Here is a 22168-nt window from a genome sequence, read left to right as displayed (position 1 = left end):
AGTCCTGTCAGAATTTTATAAGTTTCAATGAGATCCCCTCTCATTCTTCTAAACTCCGGCGAGTACAAGCCCAATTGACCCAATCTCTCATACGTCATTCCTGCCATCCCAGGTATCAGCCTGGTGAATCTTCGCTGCACTCCTTCCATGGCAAGAACATCCTTCCTCAGATAAGGTGACCAAAACTGCACACAATACTCAAGATGTGGTCTCACCAAGGCCCTGTACAAGATGTATCACAAAGGTTGGTACAGATGAGTGAGGCTATCCATCTCATCCCTAGCAACATTGCAAAAACACGCTTCGAAAGACTTGCATTTCTATAGCACCTTTCATGACCTCAGGAGGTCCCAAGGTGCTTTACAGCAAATAAAGTACATTTGTGTAGTCACTGTTGTAATATAAGATACTCGGCAGCCAATTTGCATGCAGCAAGCTCCCATAAACAATAAAATAAATAGGATAAAATGTGGCTAAAACCAGGTATCTACTATGGAATAGCAAAACACTGCGGATGCTGGAAATCTGAAATAACAACAGAAAATGCTGGAAACTCAGCAGGCCAGGGAGCATCCGTGAAGAGAGAAACAGAGTTAACGTTTCAATTGCAAGTAAGTTCCGCTTCTACAGGTGGCGCTGCTGCGGGAGGTTTACAGTGGGAAGCCGGCACACCATCTCCTGCCCTGTCTGAGGCTCTTCGGTGAGCGGCGGGCTGAGCCACGGAACGCGCAGGCGCGCCCGGATCTGGCGGCGGGTTAGAGCCGCGAAGTGCGCAGGCGCGCCCGGATCTGGCGGCGGTTGGAGCCGCGAAGTGCGCAGGCGCGCCCGGATCTGGCGGTGTTTGGCGGCCGGGTGAATGGCGGACTCGGAGGGAGCGAAGGTAACCATAGCAACGCGGCCTAGGCGGCGCTGGCTCGGTCCTTGCCCGGCGCCGCCTGACTCTCACCCTGCCGAGAGGGGCCGGGAACTCCCTCGGGTGCCGCAGCCCAGGGTAATGCGGGGCCGCGATCAGGTTAGCGGGTCTGGAAGCTGCCCTGCCGGGAGAAGGGCCGGTTTACGCAGCGCCTTGCTGGGGGACACAGCAAGATCCCTCTCTCACTTTCACTACGAGGAGATCAGGGAGCTCTCCCGGCCTCCTGACCAACATTCCTCCCTCAACCAACAAAACACAGTAACTGGTCATTTATCTTATTGGTGCCAATGGGATCTTGCTGTGTTTGCCTCCAACAACAACAACAACAGGGGCTGCACTTCAGAGCAATCCATTTTACGTGAGGGGCTTTGGGACGTTTCTGAGAGATGTGACCTGTAAATCAGTTTCTTTTTATAACAGCCTGAATATAAATCATTTCCAGTGATGTGCCAGGCTTGGTAGGTGTGCCGATTATTTTTTTTATTCGTTCCTGGGATGTGGGCATCGCTGGCAAGGCCCAGCATTTATTGCCTATCTCTAGTTGCCCTTGAGAAGGTGGTGGTGAGCCGCCTTCCTGATCTGCTGCAGTCCGTGTGGTGAAGGTACTCCCATAGTATTATTAGGGAGGGAGTTCCAGGATTTTGACCCAGCGACGATGAAGGAACGGTGCTATATTTCCAAGTCAGGATGGTGTGTGATTTGGAGGGGGACTTGGAGGTGGTGGTATTCCCATGCGCCTGCTGCCCTTGTCCTTCTAGGTGGAAGAGATCGCGGGTTTGGGAGGTGCCGCCAAAGAAGCCTTGGCGAGTTGCTGCAGTGCATCTTGTAGATGGTACACACTGCAGCCATGGTTCGCCGGTGGTGGAGAGAATGGATGTTTAAGGTGGTAGATGGGGTGCCAATCAAATGGGCTGCTTTGCCTTGATGGTGTCGATCTTCTTGAGTGTTGTTGGAGCTGCACTCATCCAGGCAAGTGGAGAGTATTCCATCACACTCCTGACTTGTGCCCTGCAGATGGTGGAAAGGCTTTGGGGAGTCAGGAGATGAGACACTCGCCGCAGAATACCCAGCCTCTGACCTGCTCTTGTTGCCACAGTATTTATGTGGCTGGTCCAGTTAAGTTTCTGGTCAATGGTGACCCCCCAGGATGTTGATGGTGGGGGATTCGGTGATGGTAATGCCGTTGAATGTCAAGGGGCGGTGGTTAGACTCTCGCTTGTTGGAGATAGTCATTGCCTGGCACTTGTGTGGCTGACATCGCTTTACATTTGAGGTGAACCTTACTGCGGGAAACCTCCTGATAGATACATGCTGGCAACTCTTAATTTCCTCCTCCTGAAGACTCCCTCTGACTCGGTACGGGTTCTGGCCGGCCACATGTGCCTCACCCAAGTGGCCAAGGTTCATGTGTCAACCTAGCCTGAGAGTGTCAGCTGGATATTCAACTGTGGGAGACATCACAGTTGATCCCGATGATGTCTTATCGGATGTCTGCAGACTCTTGCCAGCATGCGGTACTGGATAATGGTCAGGGATGGAAACCCTTGCTGATTTTTTTCCCCTTTATTCTTTAGCCCAAGGATGTTTCTTTTATAAAGAACATAAGAAGTAGGAGCAGGAGTATGCCATTCGGCCCCTCGAGCCTGCTCCGCCATTCAATAAGATCATGGCTGATCTTCTACCTCATCTCCACATTCCTGCACTATCCCCATATCCTTTGATTCCCTTAATATTCAAAAATCTATCGATCTCTGCCTTGAATATACTCAATGACTGAGCCTCCACAGCCCTCTGGGGTAGAGAATTCCAAAGATTCACCACCCTGAGTGAAGAAATTTCTCCTCATCTCAGTCCTAAATGGCCAACTCCTTATCCTGAGACTGTGACCCCTGGTTCTGGCCTCCCCAGCCAGGGGAAACATCCTCCCTGCATCGACCCTGTCAAGCCCTGTAAGAATGATATATGTTTCAATGAGATCACCTCTCATTCTTCTAAACCCTAGAGAATATAGGCCTAGTCTACTCAATCTCTCCTCATAGGACAATCTCCCCATTCCAAGAACTAGTCTGGTTCAGTGCAGCACAAAAGACTGATTTGCTTCAGTATTTTGAAACCAGTAATTTCATTTAAATTAAAAGAGCCTTTTAATTTGTTTTCAGACTAAGCTCGTTACTAACCAGCCATATGATGAAAGTCTGGATGTGAATGATTCTGAAGAGGTAGCGAGCATCTACACTCCATCCCCAAGGCAGCCTGGTAAGTACAAATGAAGAGAAGCGTGTGGTGCAAGGGTGAGATAGAGAGAGGAGGGCACACAGGCTGGAACATGTTACATAATGGGCAATGCACAGACTGGAATGCAGAGTAACACATGGACTAGCGTGACATAACACGACAAATGCCATAGTGGGTGAGGTTGATGAGAGAAGTCGTCGAGACAAAGTCACAAGTCCAGGTATCAATGATATTCACCGCTGACTGTGATTTATTCTGTTTATGATGCTCACAAACAAAATACATGTTGGCTGAAGCCATTTGTAGCTGTCTTTTGGTATAATCTGTACCGTTCTCCCCATCTCTTGCGAAGGCAATGACTCCTGAAGGAGGTACAGTTCCAGGAGCATCGTGCTCTCTGGTGTTTTTTATATAGCTGTTCTTTATATGTGAGCGAGTGTTGACCTGCTATTCATCGTGGGAGGTAGCGCATGAGCCCAATTCCATTCTCACTCGATCTCCAAGCACACATACTTACTTTGAATGGGAATCACTGGTTAACGATAGGAGTGGCAACCATTGCAGATATTTTTTCTCCTCCCTACCCCAAAGACACCGAGTCCAGCTATAGCTCCCTTTACTCCTCCCTAGCTGAGTCCTGCTAACTCTGCACATACTGGGGATTGAACCTGACGCCTACAATGGAGGGAGTACAACAAAGATTCACTAGGTTGATTCCTGGGATGAGAGGGTTGTCCTATGAGGAGAGATTGAGTAGATTGGACCTATACTCTCTGGAGTTTAGAAGAATGAGAGGTGATCTCATTGAAACCTATAAGATTCTGAGGGGGATTGACAGGGTAGATGCTGAGAGGCTGTTTCCCCTGGCTGGAGAGTCTAGAACTGGGGGGCATAGTCTCAGGATAAGGGGTCGGTGGGGGAGAGAGTGGCACTGCCTCACTGGTATGTACTGCTGAGGTTAGGGAAAAAGCCTGAACTGATCTTGTATCACTGGCATTTGATTCTGTTCAGGTTGTGCGTGGCATTAAATTACTGGTGTGTAGCAGCAGATGGGATGTGCACTCGCAGCAGTTTGAAACCATTAATCTATCCCCTTCTTAAGTCTCCTAAATACCAATATTAAGACTGCTTTATCAGAACTACGGTGGAATAAAGAGCACCATTTACACATGTAATGTATTGCATGAACCTGCTGCACTTGAGGTCATCCAAAACTCGGCTGCCTGTGTCCTAACTCACACCAAGTCCCGTTCACCCATCACCCCTGTACTCGCTAACCTACATTGGCTCCCGGTTAAGCAGCGCCTCGATTTCAAAATTCTCATCCTTGTTTTCAAATCCCTCCATGGCCTCGCCCCTCCCTATCTCTGTAACCTCCTTCAGCCGCACAATCCCCCGAGATATCTGCGCTCCTCTAATTCTGCCCTCTTGAGCATCCCTGATTATAATCACTCAACCTTTGGTGGCCGTGCCTTCTGTTGCCTAGACCCTAAGCTCTGGAATTCCCTGCCTAAACCTCCCCGCCTCGCTACCTCTCTTTTTCCTCCTTTAAGACGCTCCTTAAAACTTACCTTTTTGACCAAGCTTTTGGTCACCTGCCCTAATTTATCCTTATGTGGATCGGTGTCAAATTTGTTGTCTTAAAATACTCCTGTGCAGCGCCTTGGGACGTTTTACTACATTAAAGGTGCTATATAAATACGCGTTGTTGTTGTTGTTGCTCGTTCACAGCCAGTGCTGGTTTGCATCAAGACTGGAACCAAGACTCAAAAGATTTTCTGAAATTTCCTTCTGTTTGATTTTAGCTGGTCCCAGGTCAAACCGTTCCCAGACCAGAATCATGGCAGATAACAGCAGCGATGAGTATGAGGAAGAGAACAGTAAGATAACATCCACAGAGGTAACGCACACATTCATGTTTGCACATTACCACTGCCCAGGCTGGGCTCTCCATGCACACCTGTCTGCAGTTACACACTACACAAGAGGAATGTGTGGCTCCAAGGTAACGTCACCCTGGCTGGACTCAAATCTGTGCACACCTTGCTCTTATACACTAACCTGACACGAGATGAAAGGCTGCCTGTGAGTGCATACACGTTCCCTTTTATACACTTAACGCTACTGGGTTGGATTTGGGTGCAAGCATGTTTTTAAAATGGAGAAGCCCAGTTGAAGGGTTAAGGCCCAAAACCCAGGACAGCAACAAGGTTGAAAATAGTGGGAGAAGTCGAGATAATTCTGCAAGTGGTGATAAGGTGAAAACCATGACAATTTTAAAAGGCTATAGAATGTAGGGAGCAGCATGCAGTGGAAAGATTTATTTAGTTAAGAGGAATATATAAATGTGTGTGGGAAATCATGTAATGGAATTGTTGTAGGAACTGGCACAAATGGCTTACAATCCCTATTCCCTGACCCAGTATCCATGCACTGTTCCCTGACCCACATTCAGTCAGTGCTCAGTCATCTTTACCTTCTTCCAGGGAGGAGTTGTCTTGATTCCACGTGATGTCTCCCATCAACTGGGACGGAGAACTTACCTTTTTCAGACTTGTGCGAGTTTTACTCTCCAGGGAGCAGCGAGTTGCCACACCCTGAGCACTCGAAGTCTGTGGGAAGTCCTGTAACAGTGAGGCTGTAGATAGCAGAACGTGAGAAGGCATAAATTCCACAAAGGCAATAGATTTCACCCCCGTCATCGCTCCGTAAGTTACAATAGTAACACATACAGCATAATTGGATGGATCGCAGTAATGTAATGACTAAGTTGATCATTCACTCCCTGGGTTAGTGCTCAAAGCCTCCATGTATCTCAACACTGGCAGCCATCAGTGAAAAGCTGGGCAGTTACATTGGCTGATGAATGAAGCCTCTTGCTGTCCTTCTCCATACATGGTACAGCCCCCATTTATATTGAGGATATGAAGAGGCTGTCAGGCTCATGTACGCAAGACATCTCAACCATGTGTGCCACACTCGACAGCTGCTAGTGATGCCAACTCCTGTTGGCGGGGGGGAGGGGGGGTAAATCTGCAGCCAATTTCAGGAAAAACTGAGGAGATTCCTCTCCAACTCCATAAGGCAGTTGAGTGAATTTCAGGAGATTGTAGTTTCCTGTGAATTTCAGGAGATTGTAGTTTCCTGTGGCAGTGGTCTCCTCCCTCAGGAACTTGATGGGCACCTTATAGGACTGTAGCAGACCCACGCCTGCCACAACCACCTGTACAAGAAGTGTCTGGCCAGTTGAGTCTAGCAGTCTCTCTATCACTGACTGTGGACATCACTGAGTAGTTCAGCTGATTTAGACCTTAAGCTGAGCAATGCAGTCCATCAAGGTCCCAGGTTTAGTCCTCCTACTGAGTTAACTGGTCTAAGATGGGGCTGTGCTAAAGTTGCTAAAATTGGCCTTGGCACCCTCTGGGTTAGAGAGAAAGGGCAATCAGCCAAGGCTCGTGCTCCTGGTCACTATCCACAGACTCTTGTGAATGTGTGTGGACAGGATCAGCCTCAGCTGTAACATTCACGGTCCAGGCTCTCACTAAATAATGGTCGCACGGGCAAGGTACCAGAGACGGCCACTCCTACAGAACTCCCAGAGTCAGTACCTATAGAGGAGGGAAAATGAACCAGAGTTCTGCTCACGGAGGAAGTACGAAGGTGGGTGTCTTTGGGACGAGAGTCCTTAGCGAGAATAAACACGATCCGGTGAAGTCATTTCTCCTTAGAAATTGGCAGTCTTTGCACTTATTCAACAGGAGAAAAAGAAAGGGTCAAAGCCCATGCAGCAAGGGTTTGTGGAGAACGAGGATGAGGAGGAAGATGAAGATTCGGATGACACAGATTCTGATGAAGATGATGAGCACGGAGCACCACCAGAAGGGTGAGTCGGACCAAAAGATGAATGGAACTGAAAGCCAAAGATCGCTCCCTGGTGGCTCAGTGGGTAAATGCACCACTTGAGCCGTACGGACCAGAATACCCCAGGCAAAATCCTTGGTCTGTGTTGATCTAAGCAGGTCATTCAACAACAACTCTTTGCACTTAACATATAAGATGTCTCAGGGCACTTTACAGAGAACTATTAAGAGGAATGTATGCTGAGATATGGGAGAGGATTAGGAGAGGTGACCGAAGGCTAGGTGAAAAAGATGGGTTTGGAGGAGGAGCGAGGGGTGGAGGGGTTTAGGGTGGGAGTTCCACAGAGGAGGGCCAAGGTGACTGAAAGCTCTGCTACGAATGTTGGGGTGAAGGGGAGCGGATACACAGGAGACCATGTCGGAGGACTGAAGGGTGCGGGAGATGTGCAGCCATTGAGGAATTTGAAGACGAGGGCAAGTATTTTAAACTGGATGTGTTGTGGGGACAGTGAGTCAGTGTGGGTCAGTAAGGATGGGGTGAGGGGGGCTTAGTGCGGGATAGGTGGTGGTCAGCTGTGTTTTAGACCAGTTGGAGTTTATGGACGTTATAAATCGTTGTAATTTAAAAGGGCGTTAACATCTCCATCTATGATGGGTCCAGGTAAAAAGTGCCAATGTTATGAGGGTCAGCATATCCTTTTAGGACTGAGTGTGTCTGAAACTGCAGGAAGCATCAGTTAAGAGTCTGAGGAGTGACTGAATTGGAGTGCAGTCGCCACCACTGACACCGTCCATGCTCATCACGGGCAGCCACCTGTATCGGGCAAATGGCGCTAACCATTTGTCATTACCATAGGCGTTGATTACAAAGGCTTCACTTAAAACGTGTTAAGCGTGCCAACTATTTTGTGCAGTTCAGTACTTACCGACTTTTTAAATGCTCTGCTGATTTCAGGCAGAGTCAGCTTCAATCAGCTGTCTGCACTGTTAACAATTGCAGGAGTTATTTCATTGGTGTAACCGATTATGGTTTTACCGAGCACCGCATATAGCAGCAAATCGTGTTAGCACGAGCGCGCTTGCTGTATGCAGTCGGGGATTAGGGACTCTGGAGACCACTATGGCTGTGCTGCAGAGCTCCTGGCACCGGAAGCTGCAGGTTACGGGTTTTTGGGGCTGATTTTCCAGATCAGCGAAACTATAAACAGCCGGTGATTTTCTGCAGTCAGTATTTCCAGTGAGACTTTTCTTTTTGAGCCCGTTTACAATTTCACTGGAAATACAGAGAAAACTATCCACCGTTCACTATGTTGCCGGCATGTATGCCTAGATTTTCTGATCAGCATTCTTTTAACACTGGCGTTAATCCATTTAAAATGTCTGGCTTATCACCAGCTTCTATGTTTTTGGGTTTTTGCGCTAAATAATCTCCTTGGGTTCATCGGCACCAACCACGTGGTTAGCAGACCTCGTATCCACCATGTGCCTTTACCTGCACAATGTCTGGGGCATCAGGAGCAAGACCCAGGGGTTGAATAGAGAATCTTTGCCACTGTGTGTCCGCTGTATCACATGCTGCAGTGGGTGGATTGAATTCGCACACCATCAGGCTGATGCCAGGGCTAAGAAACTGTAATTACAGGATGAGACAGGAGATACTGCGACTGTTTTCGTAAGAGGAGATTTAATGGAGGTTTTTAATGTTAAAAGGGTTTTATAAGGTCATTAGGGAAAGACTTATTTCCTCTGGTGCCTGAGTTTCCTGAGACCTGTTCTTATTGGCTGTCTCTCGTCCCACTGTTATGAGCTTTCATTGCGATACCATTTACTGGGTTAGTTGTGTAATGTCAGAGCACTGAGTCGCTGTCTATAACCTAGAATGTTCTCTCTCTTTCAGTGCATATGACCCCGCAGATTATGAGCATCTGCCCACCTCCAATGAGATAAAGGAACTCTTCCAGTATATCACACGGTAACAGCCAGCCAATAATTCATTTAATTTGAATACCTGTGTCTCAGTAGGTGCTTTTATATTCTAGCATCAGTTTTGAGAGTGGTTCTATACCAGTGATAATCTCTCCCAATTTACACTCCCACCTACCTCTGTTCCCCAACAGGTGCCAGGCAGACGTGGAGCTGGTGAATTGGTGACAGCTCCTGAGATTCATGTAAAAGTGGATTTCCACTGCCACAAGTTGGCACTTGATATTAATAATGGCAGTCAGCAGCAAGTGGCTGACTTACTGTGTACCTGTACAGCATGCTCCTAACTCGCTGTGTACCTGTACAGCATGCTCCTAACTCACTGTGTACCTGTACAGCATGCTCCTAACTCACTGTGTACCTGTACAACATGCTCCTAACTTGCTGTGTACCTGTACAGCATGCTCCTAACTCGCTGTGTACCTGTACAGCATGCTCCTAACTCGCTGTGTACCTGTACAGCATGCTCCTAACTCGCTGTGTACCTGTACAGCATGCTCCTAACTCACTGTGTACCTGTACAGCATGCGCCTAACTCGCTGTGTACCTGTACAGCATGCTCCTAACTCGCTGTGTACCTGTACAGCATGCTCCTAACTCGCTGTGTACCTGTACAGCATGCTCCTAACTCGCTGTGTACCTATACAGCATGCTCCTAACTCGCTGTGTACCTGTACAACACATTCCTAACTCGCTGTGTACCCGTACAACACGTTCCTAACTCGCTGTGTACCCGTACAGCATGCTCCTAACTCGCTGTGTACCTGTACAGCATGCTCCTAACTCACTGTGTACCTGTACAATACATTCCTAACTCGCTGTGTACCTGTACATGTTCCTAACTCGCTGTGTACTTGTACAGCGTACTCCTGACTTGCACTGAGCAGAAGGCAGGCATTTTTCATGGCGAGGGGATGGAGATCACTGGGAGAGTCACCTCGCGGAAGGCGTGCTCCTCTCAGCAGCCCATTAAAAAGTGATTTTTACCCGCATGCTGAGCTGTTTGTCTTGCCTGTGCCAAGTGGAGGGCAGGTATTTCACCACAAAGAGGGGGAGTCACTCTCGGCTCCTTTCTCCCCTCCCAGCATTGACTGAGAGCTGTGAGCAGGTCACCCACACACCCATTGCAGTTAACAGTAACTAGGGAAAGGGAGTCTCACCATCAAAGATTACATAGAATATACAGCACAGAAACAGGCCATTTGGCCCAACTGGTCTATGCCGGTGTTTATGCTCCACACGAACCTCCTCCCATCCTGCTTCATCTCACCCTAACAGTATATGCTTCAATTATTTCTCCCTCGTGTACAAGATTTACAAGGATGGTACCAGAACCGAGAGATTACAGCTATCAGGCAAGATTGAACAGGTTGGAGCTTTTTTCTTTAGAAAAGAGATGGCTTAGAGGTGACATATTGAGGTCTTTAAAATTAGCAATGGATTGGAAAAGGGTAGAGGTGGAGAGAATGTTTCCACTGGAAGAATCCAAAACTAGGGGCCATAAATATAAGATAATCACTAATAAATCCAATAGGGAAATGAGAAATTTCTTTCCTCAGAGAGTGGTTAGAATGTGGAACTCGCTACCGCAGGGAGTGGTTGAGGCGAATAGCTTAGATGTTTTCAAAAGGAAACTAGACGAGTACATGAGAGAAAAGGGAATAGAAAGATATGCTGAAAGACTGAGATGAGGCAGATGGAATGGGAGGAGACTCGTGTGGAGCATAACCACCAGCCCAGACTAGATGGGCCAAATGGCCTGTTTCTGTGCTGTATATTCTATGTAATTCCATGTACTTATCTAGCTTCCCCTTATGCTATTGAACAAGTGCTGAGAAGTGGTTGTGAGTTTGAGTATGCTTGTGTGTGACAGGTACACTCCGCAGTCCATCGAGCTGGACCATAAACTGAAGCCGTTCATTCCTGACTTCATTCCTTCAGTGGGTGATATCGACGCCTTTTTGAAGGTACTGAAGGAAAATATTCATTTTATTACAATACATGTTTTCCCCCTTCTTCATTCTTGTTTTCCTAATTGGGTTTTTTTGTTATTTAATCTATTCTAACCAATTTTTTTCCCTTAAAGCACTCCTCATTAGTTTTTGTCTATTCCACACGTCATAGAAACACACCAAAGCAGGAAGGGCTGTTGACAAACTAGTTAGCTGATCAACATGCTCACGGAGCCTGGCCGCAGCTGGACAAGTCAATTCATCTGTGGCATGTTAGGGGTTTAAACTGTTTATGACTCCAACACACTATTGGGCGATTGATTCAAATTGTGGTGTGAACATTTATTGCTATGATTTCCCCTGATTTGTTGCGTTATTTCCCATGTGACCTGTAGGTACCGCGGCCTGATGGGAAGCCTGACAACCTGGGCCTGATCCCATTGGATGAACCTTGTGCGAAGCAGTCTGACCCAACTGTACTGTCGCTGTGGCTGACAGAGAATTCAAAGCAGCACAGTATCACGGTGAGACGGGGAACGCGTTAATAGAGGCAATACAGCCTCTGCTGGGAGCTAGCGCTGTAGTAACACCATTGATTAACCCAGCTGCCAAAACCCCAGCTCAGTGTTCTCGCTAGGAATTCCGTAAAGTGTAATGCAGATTGGGTGACATTTTTACAGTGCTATTGCTTATACTGTGAAAAATATCCAGCAGCATAATTCTAGATTCTGTCCTTGCAGACTCGTGTCTAGAAAGAAAGACTTGCATTTCTGTAGCACCTTTCAGGACGTCCTAATCGCTTTACAACCAATGAAGTACTTTTTTAAATGTAGTCACTGTTGTAATGTAGGAAATGCAGCAGCTAATTTGCGCACAGCAAGCTCCCACAAACAACATGATAATGACCACATAATCTATTTTAGTGATATTGATTGAGGGATAAATATTGGCCAGGACACCAAGGATAACTCCCCTGCTCTTCTTCGAAATAAGTATCATGGGATCTTTTACGTCCACCTGAGAGAGCAGACGGGGCCTCAATTTAACTTATCATCCGAAAGACGGCACCTCCGACAGTGCAGCGCTCCCTCAGTACTGCACTGGAGTACCAGCCTATATTTTTGTGCTCAAATCTCGGGAGTGGAACTTGAAGCCTCAACCTTCTAACTCGGAGGCGAGAGTGCTGAGCCACAGCTGACACAAAGTGTGTCATAGAGAGAGTGCTTTGAGCTTTAGGGTAAAGTGCTTGTGGTTACAGGTCTCTCACTAGGAGTCTCACTCCACCAAAAACTTGTTGAGGCTGGGGGGTCAATTGAAAATTTCAAAACTGAGCTTGATCGATTTTTGTTAGGTAAGGGTTACGGAACCAAGGTGGGTAAATGGAGTTAAGATACAGATCAGCCATGAATTAATTGAAAGGCGGAACAGGCTCGAGGGGATGAATGGCTTCCTCCCGTTCTTATGTGGGAGCAATTTGAGAGGATAAATTCAAAGCAGCACACAAGAAATGTAAATTTGATGTGATTTTTCCTTTAATGAATTGGTGTCAGTACGCTGAATATTCGCAGTGATGGCACTGCAGCACGTGCGGCTCTTGTTTGGTCTTGCGGCCGGTTCAGTAAATATCAGGAAACAACCCTGTGATGCAATTGACTGCCAACATCACTGTTTAGACTTGCATGTGGTCACTTGGGTGAGGTATACGAAGGAAAACAACACCCCTGTACGACAACAACTTGCATTTATAGAAAAACGTCCCAGGGCACTTCTCAGGAGCGTTATCAGACAAAATTTGACACCAAGCGTGGAGCATCTTAAAGGAGGAGAGGCGGAGAGGTTTAAGGAGGAATTCCAGAGATTAGGGCCTAGGCAGCTAAAAGCACGGCCACCAATGGTGGAGCGATTAAAATCGGGGATGCACAAAAGGCCAGAATTGGAGGAGTGCAAAGTTCAGGGTTGTAGGACTGGAGGAGGTTACAGAGATAGGGAGGGGCGAGGCCATGAAGGGATTTGAACACGAGGATGGGAAATTTAAATTTGAGGTACAAGTCAGGGACACAGATTTAAGGTTTTGGGCAAGAGATACAGGGGGGGATGTGAGGAAAATCTTTTTTACGCAACGAGTGGTGATGACCTGGAACTCGCTGCCGACGGAAGTGGTGGAAGCGGAGACACTCAATGTTTTCAAGGGGAGACTGGATCGGCACTTGAGGGAAATAAACTTGCAGGGCTACGGGGATAGAGCAGGGGGATGGGACTGACTGGATTGCTCTACAGAGAGCCGGCACGGACTCGATGGGCCGAATGGCCTCCTTCTGTGCCGTTATGACTCTGACTTGGAGAAGATGGGGAGGAAAACAATAAAAGTCCTGTAACTGTACCTGTGTCTAGGTCCAAGGTGGTATGTGTATAGTTCAAGGTTCCTGTAATGGCTTAAGTGGCTTTAAAGTGCCTTTAAGGTCGAGTTACAGTTCCTTTCTTTCCTAACAGCAATTGAAGGTGAAAAGCCTGGAGAATGCAGAAAAGAATCCAAAGGCCCTTGATAACTGGATGGACAGCATCAGCGAGCTGCACCGCTCCAAACCACCCGCCAATGTTCACTACACCAAGTGAGTCCCGTCTGTCCCCCTCCCCACCGATATCCATCACTTTCTGTCCCTTTTGCTGGGTTCATTGTATCAAATATTCAAGATCCCAACAACAGCCTGATTCTGTGCAGTTACCCACCCCTCAGTTGTGATACGGGAGACATTATGCCATGCTGTGCAGCATGGATGTGGTGTCTAAACCCATCGCTCTGTGCTGCCTGCTGTCTTGAAAGTTTACAGGAGTTCCTCTGATGGCTCGCTGTGTTTATCCAGCCAGCAGCTGAGCTGCATTGACCAGAAAGATCCCCCATTGTTTTGACCCTCCCCACACTCAGTGCTGAGTCTGTGATTTCAGCCAAAGCAGCAGGCTCCTACTGTTAGCTTCAACACTCTGGGTTAGGGAGGGGAAAATGAGCCTGGGATCCCGCTCCTGATCACTGTTCTGCTGGAAAGTGCATGGACATTGAGTGAGGACAGGATTGGGGCGGAATCGAATAACCCGTTGATAGCCGCTGGCTAGGCTCGCATAGGAAGCACGATGATGCTTCAGGTGGTGGACAGAACCTGTGGAACTGTACGCCAGCAAGACTCGGTGCCTTCAGGAGAAGAGGGGGATAAACCCTCACCTTGTAGCTGTGAGCAGTGTTCTCGTTAAGCTGCGCACGCATGGCCGCGCAGTCATCTGCAAGGTTCCGTGCAGGTCGCTCACCAGCTTTTACATTGTAAATATTGCACATGCGCAGAAATTTAAAGGGACCGCACATTAAAAGAAACAGGCCGCGCAGAACTAAGTGCAGCTTACTGGGAACATTGGCTGTGAGTTGATGTGCTCTGTTCTCCCTTCTCCGTAGGCCAATGCCTGATATCGACGCTCTCATGCAAGAGTGGCCACCAGAGTTTGAGGAGCTGCTGGGAAAGGTGAGCGAGTCTGATCAGGGCTTTAAACTTGTACCTCTTATTGGTTTTGCAAGTGTGAAATATCTCTCTGTGGCTAAATTAAGTACCTTCCTTTCAACCTAGGTGAGCCTGCCCACAGCAGAAGCCCACTGCGACCTGCCCCAGTACATTGACATGATTTGCGGTAAGCACAAGCTGTTAGAATGATATATTGGTTAACTTCAACCAACCTGTACAGATACAGAATGGCCACCACAGGATGTGTCGGAGCTCTGTCCCTTCCACCTCTTGGAGCTGCTGACAATCAGACTGAGGCGATGACATGCTGTGTTCTGTGCCACATCTTCCATTTACGTATTTGCCTCTGCTTCTTTCAGTCCACCCATCTCCTCAGCCACGACAGTGGTCGGGGTGTTACAATTAGCCTCAGCAGCTCTGGGCAAGGGAGAGGAACTGGTCAGCAGGGTCCCTGCCTCTGATCTCTGTCCAATTTCCCCCAGTAGAAAGCGTACATGTGTAGAACACGCTCAGGATCAGGTGTGGCAGTGGTGCTTCTCTCATGGCTGAATAGTCTGCTGCAACTCACATGAAGAATAGCCGGTTTGGAGAGATACCGAAGGACTGACCGTTCCCATGGAACTGTACCTCAGCAAGATTCAGTGCCTACAGGGGAGCAGAGGAAAACGTTTCTGCTTTGTTCCAACCATTACAGTATTGCCGAGATCCGGAATTTTCTGTGGGAAGTTTTAGAAAAGAACCAGTATCTTATACACCAGCCCACTGCGCTGCCTGCTATACTGAGAGCCCAAACCCATCTTCTATCTATCTATATATATATATATAAAAGGATATGTCTCTCTGTCTGTCTCTCTCTCTGTCTGTCTCTCTCTCTGTCTGTCTCTCTCTCTGTCTGTCTCTCTCTCTGTCTGTCTCTCTCTCTGTCTGTCTCTCTCTCTGTCTGTCTCTCTCTCTGTCTGTCCCTCTCTCCGTCTGTCCCTCTCTCCGTCTGTCCCTCTCTCCGTCTGTCCCTCTCTCCGTCTGTCCCTCTCTCCGTCTGTCCCTCTCTCCGTCTGTCCCTCTCTCCGTCTGTCCCTCTCTCCGTCTGTCCCTCTCTCCGTCTGTCCCTCTCTCCGTCTGTCCCTCTCTCCGTCTGTCCCTCTCTCCGTCTGTCCCTCTCTCCGTCTGTCCCTCTGTCCCTCTGTCCCTCTGTCCGTCTGTCCCTCTGTCCGTCTGTCCCTCTGTCCGTCTGTCCCTCTGTCCGTCTGTCGCTCTGTCCGTCTGTCGCTCTGTCTGTCTGTCGCTCTGTCTGTCTGTCGCTCTGTCTGTCTGTCGCTCTGTCTGTCTGTCGCTCTGTCTGTCTGTCGCTCTGTCTGTCTGTCGCTCTGTCTGTCTGTCGCTCTGTCTGTCTGTCTGTCTCTCTCTGTCTGTCTCTCTGTCCGGCTATACAATCAAAAGTTATAAAGCGTACCTACACATATGTTCTATCAAAAGAAAGCTCATCATTAGGGGACTCTTGTAGGCGTATTTACTTTTTGCTCGGACAAAAATTGTGCCGACGGTCGGACAAAAATTGTGCCGACGGTATGCAAAAAACGTTCAAAATTCTGCTCATTTGCATCGAGTGGGGGCGGGTTCATTGTGTGTGCGGGCGGGCCATCCTACAGTTGAGCGACGTGATGATTGACCAATCCTACAGTTCAGTGACCTGACGGTTGACCAATCGGTGCGTGTGTGGGCGGGCCTTATCATTCAGAACCGAGGTGAGTGGCCGCCATCTTGATTCCAAACTGTTCATTTCTTTTTCCCACTTTCTGCGTGTTTCTTTTCAGATCTACATTTCCAGCAAAAGAAAAGTTGCTTTTAAAACACACATTGTTTTTTAAAAAAGTTAATTAATTTGTAAATCTTTTCTCTAACATCTAAAATTTTCCTACCTTTCACCGTTTTTCCAGGCCTGTAAGCCTGGGCCTCTGTTGCCCAGCCACGCCCGAGCTAGGCACCTCCCGTCGCGCTGAACAAGCGGCTCGCGATCACCGCCATCTTTGTGAAGGCTGGAGGGGGCGGGCCTGAGCCGAGCGTCGCCACCGCCACCATCTTAGTAAAGGCGGGTGGGGCAGGAGTCAGCGCGCGCGACTTGAGTCCGGCCGGTCCTCACGCGGTAGGTTGCGCGGCGGCGTCTCTCTCTCTGCTCTTGAAGCCAGCTCGGGCGGGGGGCAGGGCTCGGCAGATCGGGGATCGGGGCTCGGGGTGGGGGGCGGCTCGGGAGATCAAGCCTCGGGAGATTGGGGGGCGGGGCTCGGAGATCGGGGCTCGGAGATCGGGGGCGGGGCTCGGAGATCGGGGGCGGGGATCGGGGCGGGGCTCGGAGATCGGGGCGGGGCTCGGAGATCGGGGGCGGGGCTCGGAGATCAGGGGCGGGGCTCGGAGATCGGGGCGGGGCTCGGAGATCGGGGCGGGGCTCGGAGATCGGGGGCTCGGAGATCGGGGGCCGGGGCTCGGGAGATCCGGGGGGCGGGGCTCGGGAGATCCGGGGGCGGGGCTCGGGAGATCCGGGGGGCGGGGCTCGGGAGATCCGGGGGCTCGGGAGATCCGGGGGCCGGGGCTCGGGAGATCCAGGGGCTCGGGAGATCCGGGGGCCGGGGCTCGGGAGATCCGGGGGGCGGGGCTCGGGAGATCCGGGGCTCGGGAGATCCGGGGGCTCGGGAGATCCGGGGGCCGGGGCTCGGGAGATCCGGGGGCCGGGGCTCGGGAGATCCGGGGGCTCGGGAGATCCGGGGGCCGGGGCTCGGGAGATCCGGGGGCCGGGGCTCGGGAGATCCGGGGGCCGGGGCTCGGGAGATCCGGGGGCTCGGGAGATCCGGGGGCCGGGGCTCGGGAGATCCGGGGGCCGGGGCTCGGGAGATCCGGGGGCCGGGGCTCGGGAGATCCGGGGGCTCGGGAGATCCGGGGGCTCGGGAGACCCGGGGGCCGGGGCTCGGGAGATCCGGGGGCCGGGGCTCTCCTCCTTCCCCCCCCCTCCTCACCCCCTCCCTCCGCTCATCCCCCCCTCCCTCCGCTCATCCCCCCCTCCCTCCCCTCTTCCCCCCCTCCCTCCCCTCTTCCCCCCCTCCCTCCCCTCTTCCCCCCCTCCCTCCCCTCTTCCCCCCCTCCCCTCTTCCCCCCCTCCCCTCTTCCCCCCCCCTCCCCTCTTCCCCCCCCTCCTCCCCCCCCCTCCCCTCTTCCCCCCCCTCCCCTCTTCCCCCCCCTCCCCTCTCCTCTTCCCCCCCCTCCCCTCTCCTCTTCCCCCCCCTCCCCTCTCCTCTTCCCCCCCCTCCCCTCTCCTCTTCCCCCCCCTCCCCTCTTCCCCCCTCCCCCTCTTCCCCCCTCCCCTCCCCCTCCCTCCCCTTCCCCTCCCCCTCCCTCCCCTCTTCCCCCCTCCCCTCCCCTCCCCCCCCTCCCCTCTTCCCCCCTCCCCTCCCCTCCCCCCCCTCCCCTCCCCTCCCCTCCCCCCCCCTCCCCTCCCCTCCCCCCCCCTCCCCTCCCCTCCCCTCTTCCCCCCTCCCCTCCCCTCCCCTCTTCCCCCCTCCCTCCCCTCTTCCCCCCTCCCTCCCCTCTTCCCCCCTCCCCTCCCCTCTTCCCCCCTCCCCTCTTCCCTCCCTCCCCTCCCCTCTTCCCCCCTCCCCTCCCCTCCCCTCCCCTCTTCCCCCCTCCCCTCCCCTCCCCTCCCCTCTTCCCCCCTCCCCTCTTCCCTCCCTCCCCTCTTCCCCCCCCCCCTCCCCTCCCCTCTTCCCCCCCTCCCCTCCCCTCTTCCCCCCCTCCCCTCCCCTCTTCCCCCCCTCCCCTCCCCTCTTCCCCCCCTCCCCTCCCCTCCCCTCCCCTCCCCTCTTCCCCCCCCTCCCCTCCCCTCCCCTCTTCCCCCCCTCCCCTCCCCTCCCCTCCCCTCCCCTCTTCCCCCCCCCTCTTCCCCCCCTCCCCTCCCCTCCCCTCCCCTCTTCCCCCCCTCCCCTCCCCTCCCCTCTTCCCCCCCTCCCCTCCCCTCCCCTCTTCCCCCCCTCCCCTCCCCTCCCCTCCCCTCCCCTCTTCCCCCCCTCCCCTCCCCTCTTCCCCCCCTCCCCTCCCCTCTTCCCCCCCTCCTCCCTCCCCTCCCCCCCTCTCCCCCTCCTCCCTCCCTCTCCCCCTCCTCCCTCCCCCCCTCCTCCCTCCCTCTCCCCCTCCTCCCTCCCCCCCCTCCCCCTCCTCCCTCCCTCTCCTCCCTCCCCCCCCCTCCGTCAACAGGTGAATCCGTCGCAGCTAATCAGAGATGCTTCATGACATCATTACCTTAGGCTCCGAGGAAATGTCCCATTCGATTGACTGCAGCCCAGGCTGTCGACACTAAGACCCCGTAAGTATTTGTTGTTTTAAATATATTTATTTTCTCTCCTTCCTTCACAGCAATCCTGGATATCCCTGTGTACAAGGACCGCATCCAATCCCTGCATGTGCTTTTCACCCTCTACTCTGAGTTCAAAAACTCACAGGTAAGAGACGCCAGGATAATGATTAAAAACAAAGAGCTTCACCGTTTGTCTTTCTTTGTCCTCACAGCCAGCATCACTCGAATCCAGGTCTGGCAGAGTGATGCCAAGAATGTAGCCCTCCCTTCATTCCCCCGCCACCCAAAACCCCACAATCCTACAAAGGAGGCAGTTACAGAAGGTGCCAGCTGTGGCTCAGTGGTGCCAGCTTTCGCCTCTGCATCAGAAGGTTGTGGGTTCAAGTCCCACTCCAGAGACTTGAGCACAAATTCCAACTGCACTGTCGGAGGGGCAGTAATGAGGGCGTGCTGCACTGTCGGCGGGTCAGTACTGAGGGAGTGCTGCACTGTCGGAGGGGCAGTACTGAGGGAGCGCTGCACTGTCGGAGGGGCAGTACTGAGGGAGCGCTGCACTGTCGGAGGGGCAGTACTGAGGGAACGCTGCACTGTCGGAGGGGCAGTACTGAGGGAATGCTGCACTGTCGGAGGTGCCGTCTTTAAGATAAGATTGTAATCCGAGACCCCGTCTGCCCTCTAAGGTGGATGTAAAAGATCCCATGGAGACTATTTTGAAGAAGAGCAGGGGAGTTCTCCCTGGTATCCTGGCTAATATTGAACCCTTAATCAACATCACTGAAACAAATTATTATTACATCGCTGTTTGTGGGATCTTGCTGTGCACAAATTGCCTGCCACATTTCCTACATTACAACAATGACAGCACTTCAGAAGTACTTAATTGGCTGTAAAGTGCTTTTGGATGTTCTGGGGATGTGAAAGACGCTTTCTTTCTTTCTTTCTGAATTGGTCCTTAAGTCCTCGGTGCATAAATGACAACAATGACAGCACTTCAGAAGTACTTAATTGGCTGTAAAGTGCTTTTGGATGTTCTGGGGATGTGAAAGACGCTTTCTTTCTTTCTTTCTGAATTGGTCCTTAAGTCCTCGGTGCATAAATGACAATACGTGTACAGTGACTGGTGCCCAATGAGACTCACCCCTTTGAACTGTGATCTCAGTTATTCTGGAAAATAAACATAGCTCTGTGGTTGAACAGGTTTCTGATGCTGCATCTCGCTCCCTAACGCTCCCCAAAAACTCCGTGCTCGGCCGTCCTTGTTCCAACCTGGTAAATGTCTCATTGGGAGTGACGCACACACTCACTTTGGGTTAAAGATGTAACTTTTTCTGACATGCATGTGTCCTGAAGGGGGCAGTGGTCAGAGGCAGGTGTTTCCCTGTCGTTACAAGCACTCGCAGTCTCCATCCAACAGTTCTCGTCTTCTGTTTGCAGCATTTCAAAGCACTGGCAGAAGGGAACAAGGTGACCAGTTGTGAGGAGCCTCCATCCCACAGTGCAGAAGTGGACACGATAACATTCGACTGAACCACGACTCTTAGCACATAACTCTCTGACTGAAGCTTCAGAACCTTCCTTTCATTCTTAAAACACATCTTAAGTTGTTTTATTTTTCTATTTATTGTATAATTTTTTCTAATAAATATTATTCTGAGCATGTTTTTTACTTAATTAATACATCACATCTATCACAACTGGACAAGTGAGTTAGAGGACCTTTGGTGGAATAGACAAACTGTGAGGCGCATCAACAGACTTTGGTTGAGCGAGTGCTCACCCATCACCTGCCTCAAGGTGTCGTTTTTAAAAATGTCTTACAAACATGCTAAAATAGACAGGAAAAGACTCACTGTTCCATTGAGCCCATCCTATACTGTTGTGTAACTCCAGCCCTCCTCCACACACATTCCAATTTAGGAAAAAAAACTCTGGGAAATTCTTATCAGACCCTTGAAGGTGATCAAACAAGTTTCAGGAGCTGACTGGGAGACAAACCCTCCCCAGAGAGCCACCCACTGTCTATCTGTGATACATGGCTGTTCTCGGGAACGCGTTCAGCTCCCTTCTGAGCACTCGCAGTGAATCCGCACTCTCTGCACATTTCAGCAACTCGTTCCAGAGCTCGCCAACTCCCTGTGAAAAGAAGCAGCTCCTAGCATCTAAACCTAGTTCTCTGCTTACGTAACTTATACTCATGTCCCCTGGTCCTCCCTGTCCTATCGCGTTCAAATTAGGCCAGGTCTAATCCTTTCATTATTTTAAAGACCTCCAATGAATCTCCTCAGTCTACGGGCTCGATTTTAATCACCGAGGAGGCGGGTTGGCAGCGAAAATCAGAAAAAATTGCTTCAGACCTCCAACTCGCCCCCACCCGATTTTCATGCGTGTCGGGTCAGCCGCTCCCAAAAAGTCCCGACTGGAACCGGTGGGACAGCCTGTTAACTGCCTTGTTAATCCTATTTTGATAGTGGTTTCCCATTTTCGTGCTTCTGATTCCTGGTTCCCGTCTTGTCAGAAACAGGCCAGCTTCAAGCAGACGAGTTGCTGGAGGACATGATTTGTAGTCATTGGTGGAGCACTTTAAAAGCGCTCCTGAAACATGGCTGACATTCAAATGCAACAACTTTGCTGTTGGAGGTTTGGGATAAGATTTTGCACATCTACTGACCTTGTGACTGTTCAAGCTGACATCCATCTGCAGTGTGACCTGAATGGAATAATTTCAGGCCACTTCGACTGTGCGCTTGCAAGCTTGTTGCCTCAAATGAAATCTACAGCAAGAGGGTGGGAAATATTTATGTCCTCACATCCTGGTCCTCATAATCGGAGGAGCAGGAGCCATGTGGCTCAGCACAGATCTTCCTCGGAAGAGGAGGACGAGAAAGAAGAGGAGGAGGAGGAGTGCCTTGTGACCAATGCAGCATCCCTCCAGTTCACTGCTGCTTGTCAAGCAGGGTATGCACACTGCCATGCCACATCTGCATAAGCTTACTCTTCAACCATAGGTGGCTACCATATGGCTCTCTAATTGCAGGCGACATTTGTCCAGCATCATACATCATCTCTGCTATACCCGGTTATTTCCTATCACTTTCACCATCAGCATTAGAAATGCAAGTCGCCCATGTGAGTCCCCTTGTGACTGTGCTTAATCTTTCTCTTACGCGTGCTTCTACGTAGTGCTACCTCTGTGGCTTCAGCAGATATCGAGGCACCTTGCTGACTAGGATGCTGCGCCTGCTTACACACCTTTGGCAGGCGTCCTCTGGGTTTGGGAGCCTGAGAGGGCTCTTCAACAGTCTGCTCTTCCTGCGCCTGTGCAGGGGCTGAAACGACCATCTCAGTTGGCTCTGCAAAGTGGGTCTCTGACCAAGGGCTCCGCAGTG

At 50.9% G+C, this 22168-nt stretch overlaps 1 protein-coding gene across 5 annotated transcripts; it reads left to right on the top strand.

Annotated features, from left to right (window-relative positions):
- Positions 1-771: 771 nt before the first annotated feature.
- On the top strand, positions 772-20437 carry ift46 (intraflagellar transport 46 homolog (Chlamydomonas)). 5 transcript variants are annotated; one of them, XR_015073693.1, is made up of 12 exons: positions 772-880; positions 3073-3169; positions 4954-5048; positions 6907-7031; positions 8906-8980; positions 10865-10958; positions 11339-11467; positions 13434-13552; positions 14383-14449; positions 14552-14612; positions 16381-16586; positions 18842-18927. XR_015073693.1 is itself a non-coding variant. In XM_085967675.1 (12 exons), exons 1-12 carry the CDS (start codon positions 857-859, stop codon positions 20307-20309), a joined length of 1065 nt encoding a protein of 354 aa, XP_085823801.1. In that variant the 5' UTR covers positions 773-856; the 3' UTR covers positions 20310-20437. The 5 variants fall into 5 exon arrangements, 4 of the variants coding, with proteins under 4 accessions (XP_085823801.1, XP_085823802.1, XP_085823803.1 ...); XM_085967675.1 differs by lacking the exon at positions 16381-16586 and adding an exon at positions 20217-20437 and having other exon boundaries at positions 773-880; XM_085967676.1 differs by lacking the exons at positions 772-880; positions 16381-16586 and adding exons at positions 891-1012; positions 20217-20437.
- Positions 20438-22168: the final 1731 nt, after the last annotated feature.

The sequence above is a fragment of the Somniosus microcephalus genome, chromosome 26 (genome assembly GCF_052327205.1).
Source record: "Somniosus microcephalus isolate GS21.2 chromosome 26, FLI_Smic_1.0, whole genome shotgun sequence".
Classification (NCBI taxonomy): Eukaryota; Metazoa; Chordata; class Chondrichthyes; order Squaliformes; family Somniosidae; genus Somniosus; species Somniosus microcephalus.
The sequence above is the reverse complement of the archived record's forward strand: the minus strand, read 5'-3'. Positions and strand labels throughout refer to the sequence as shown.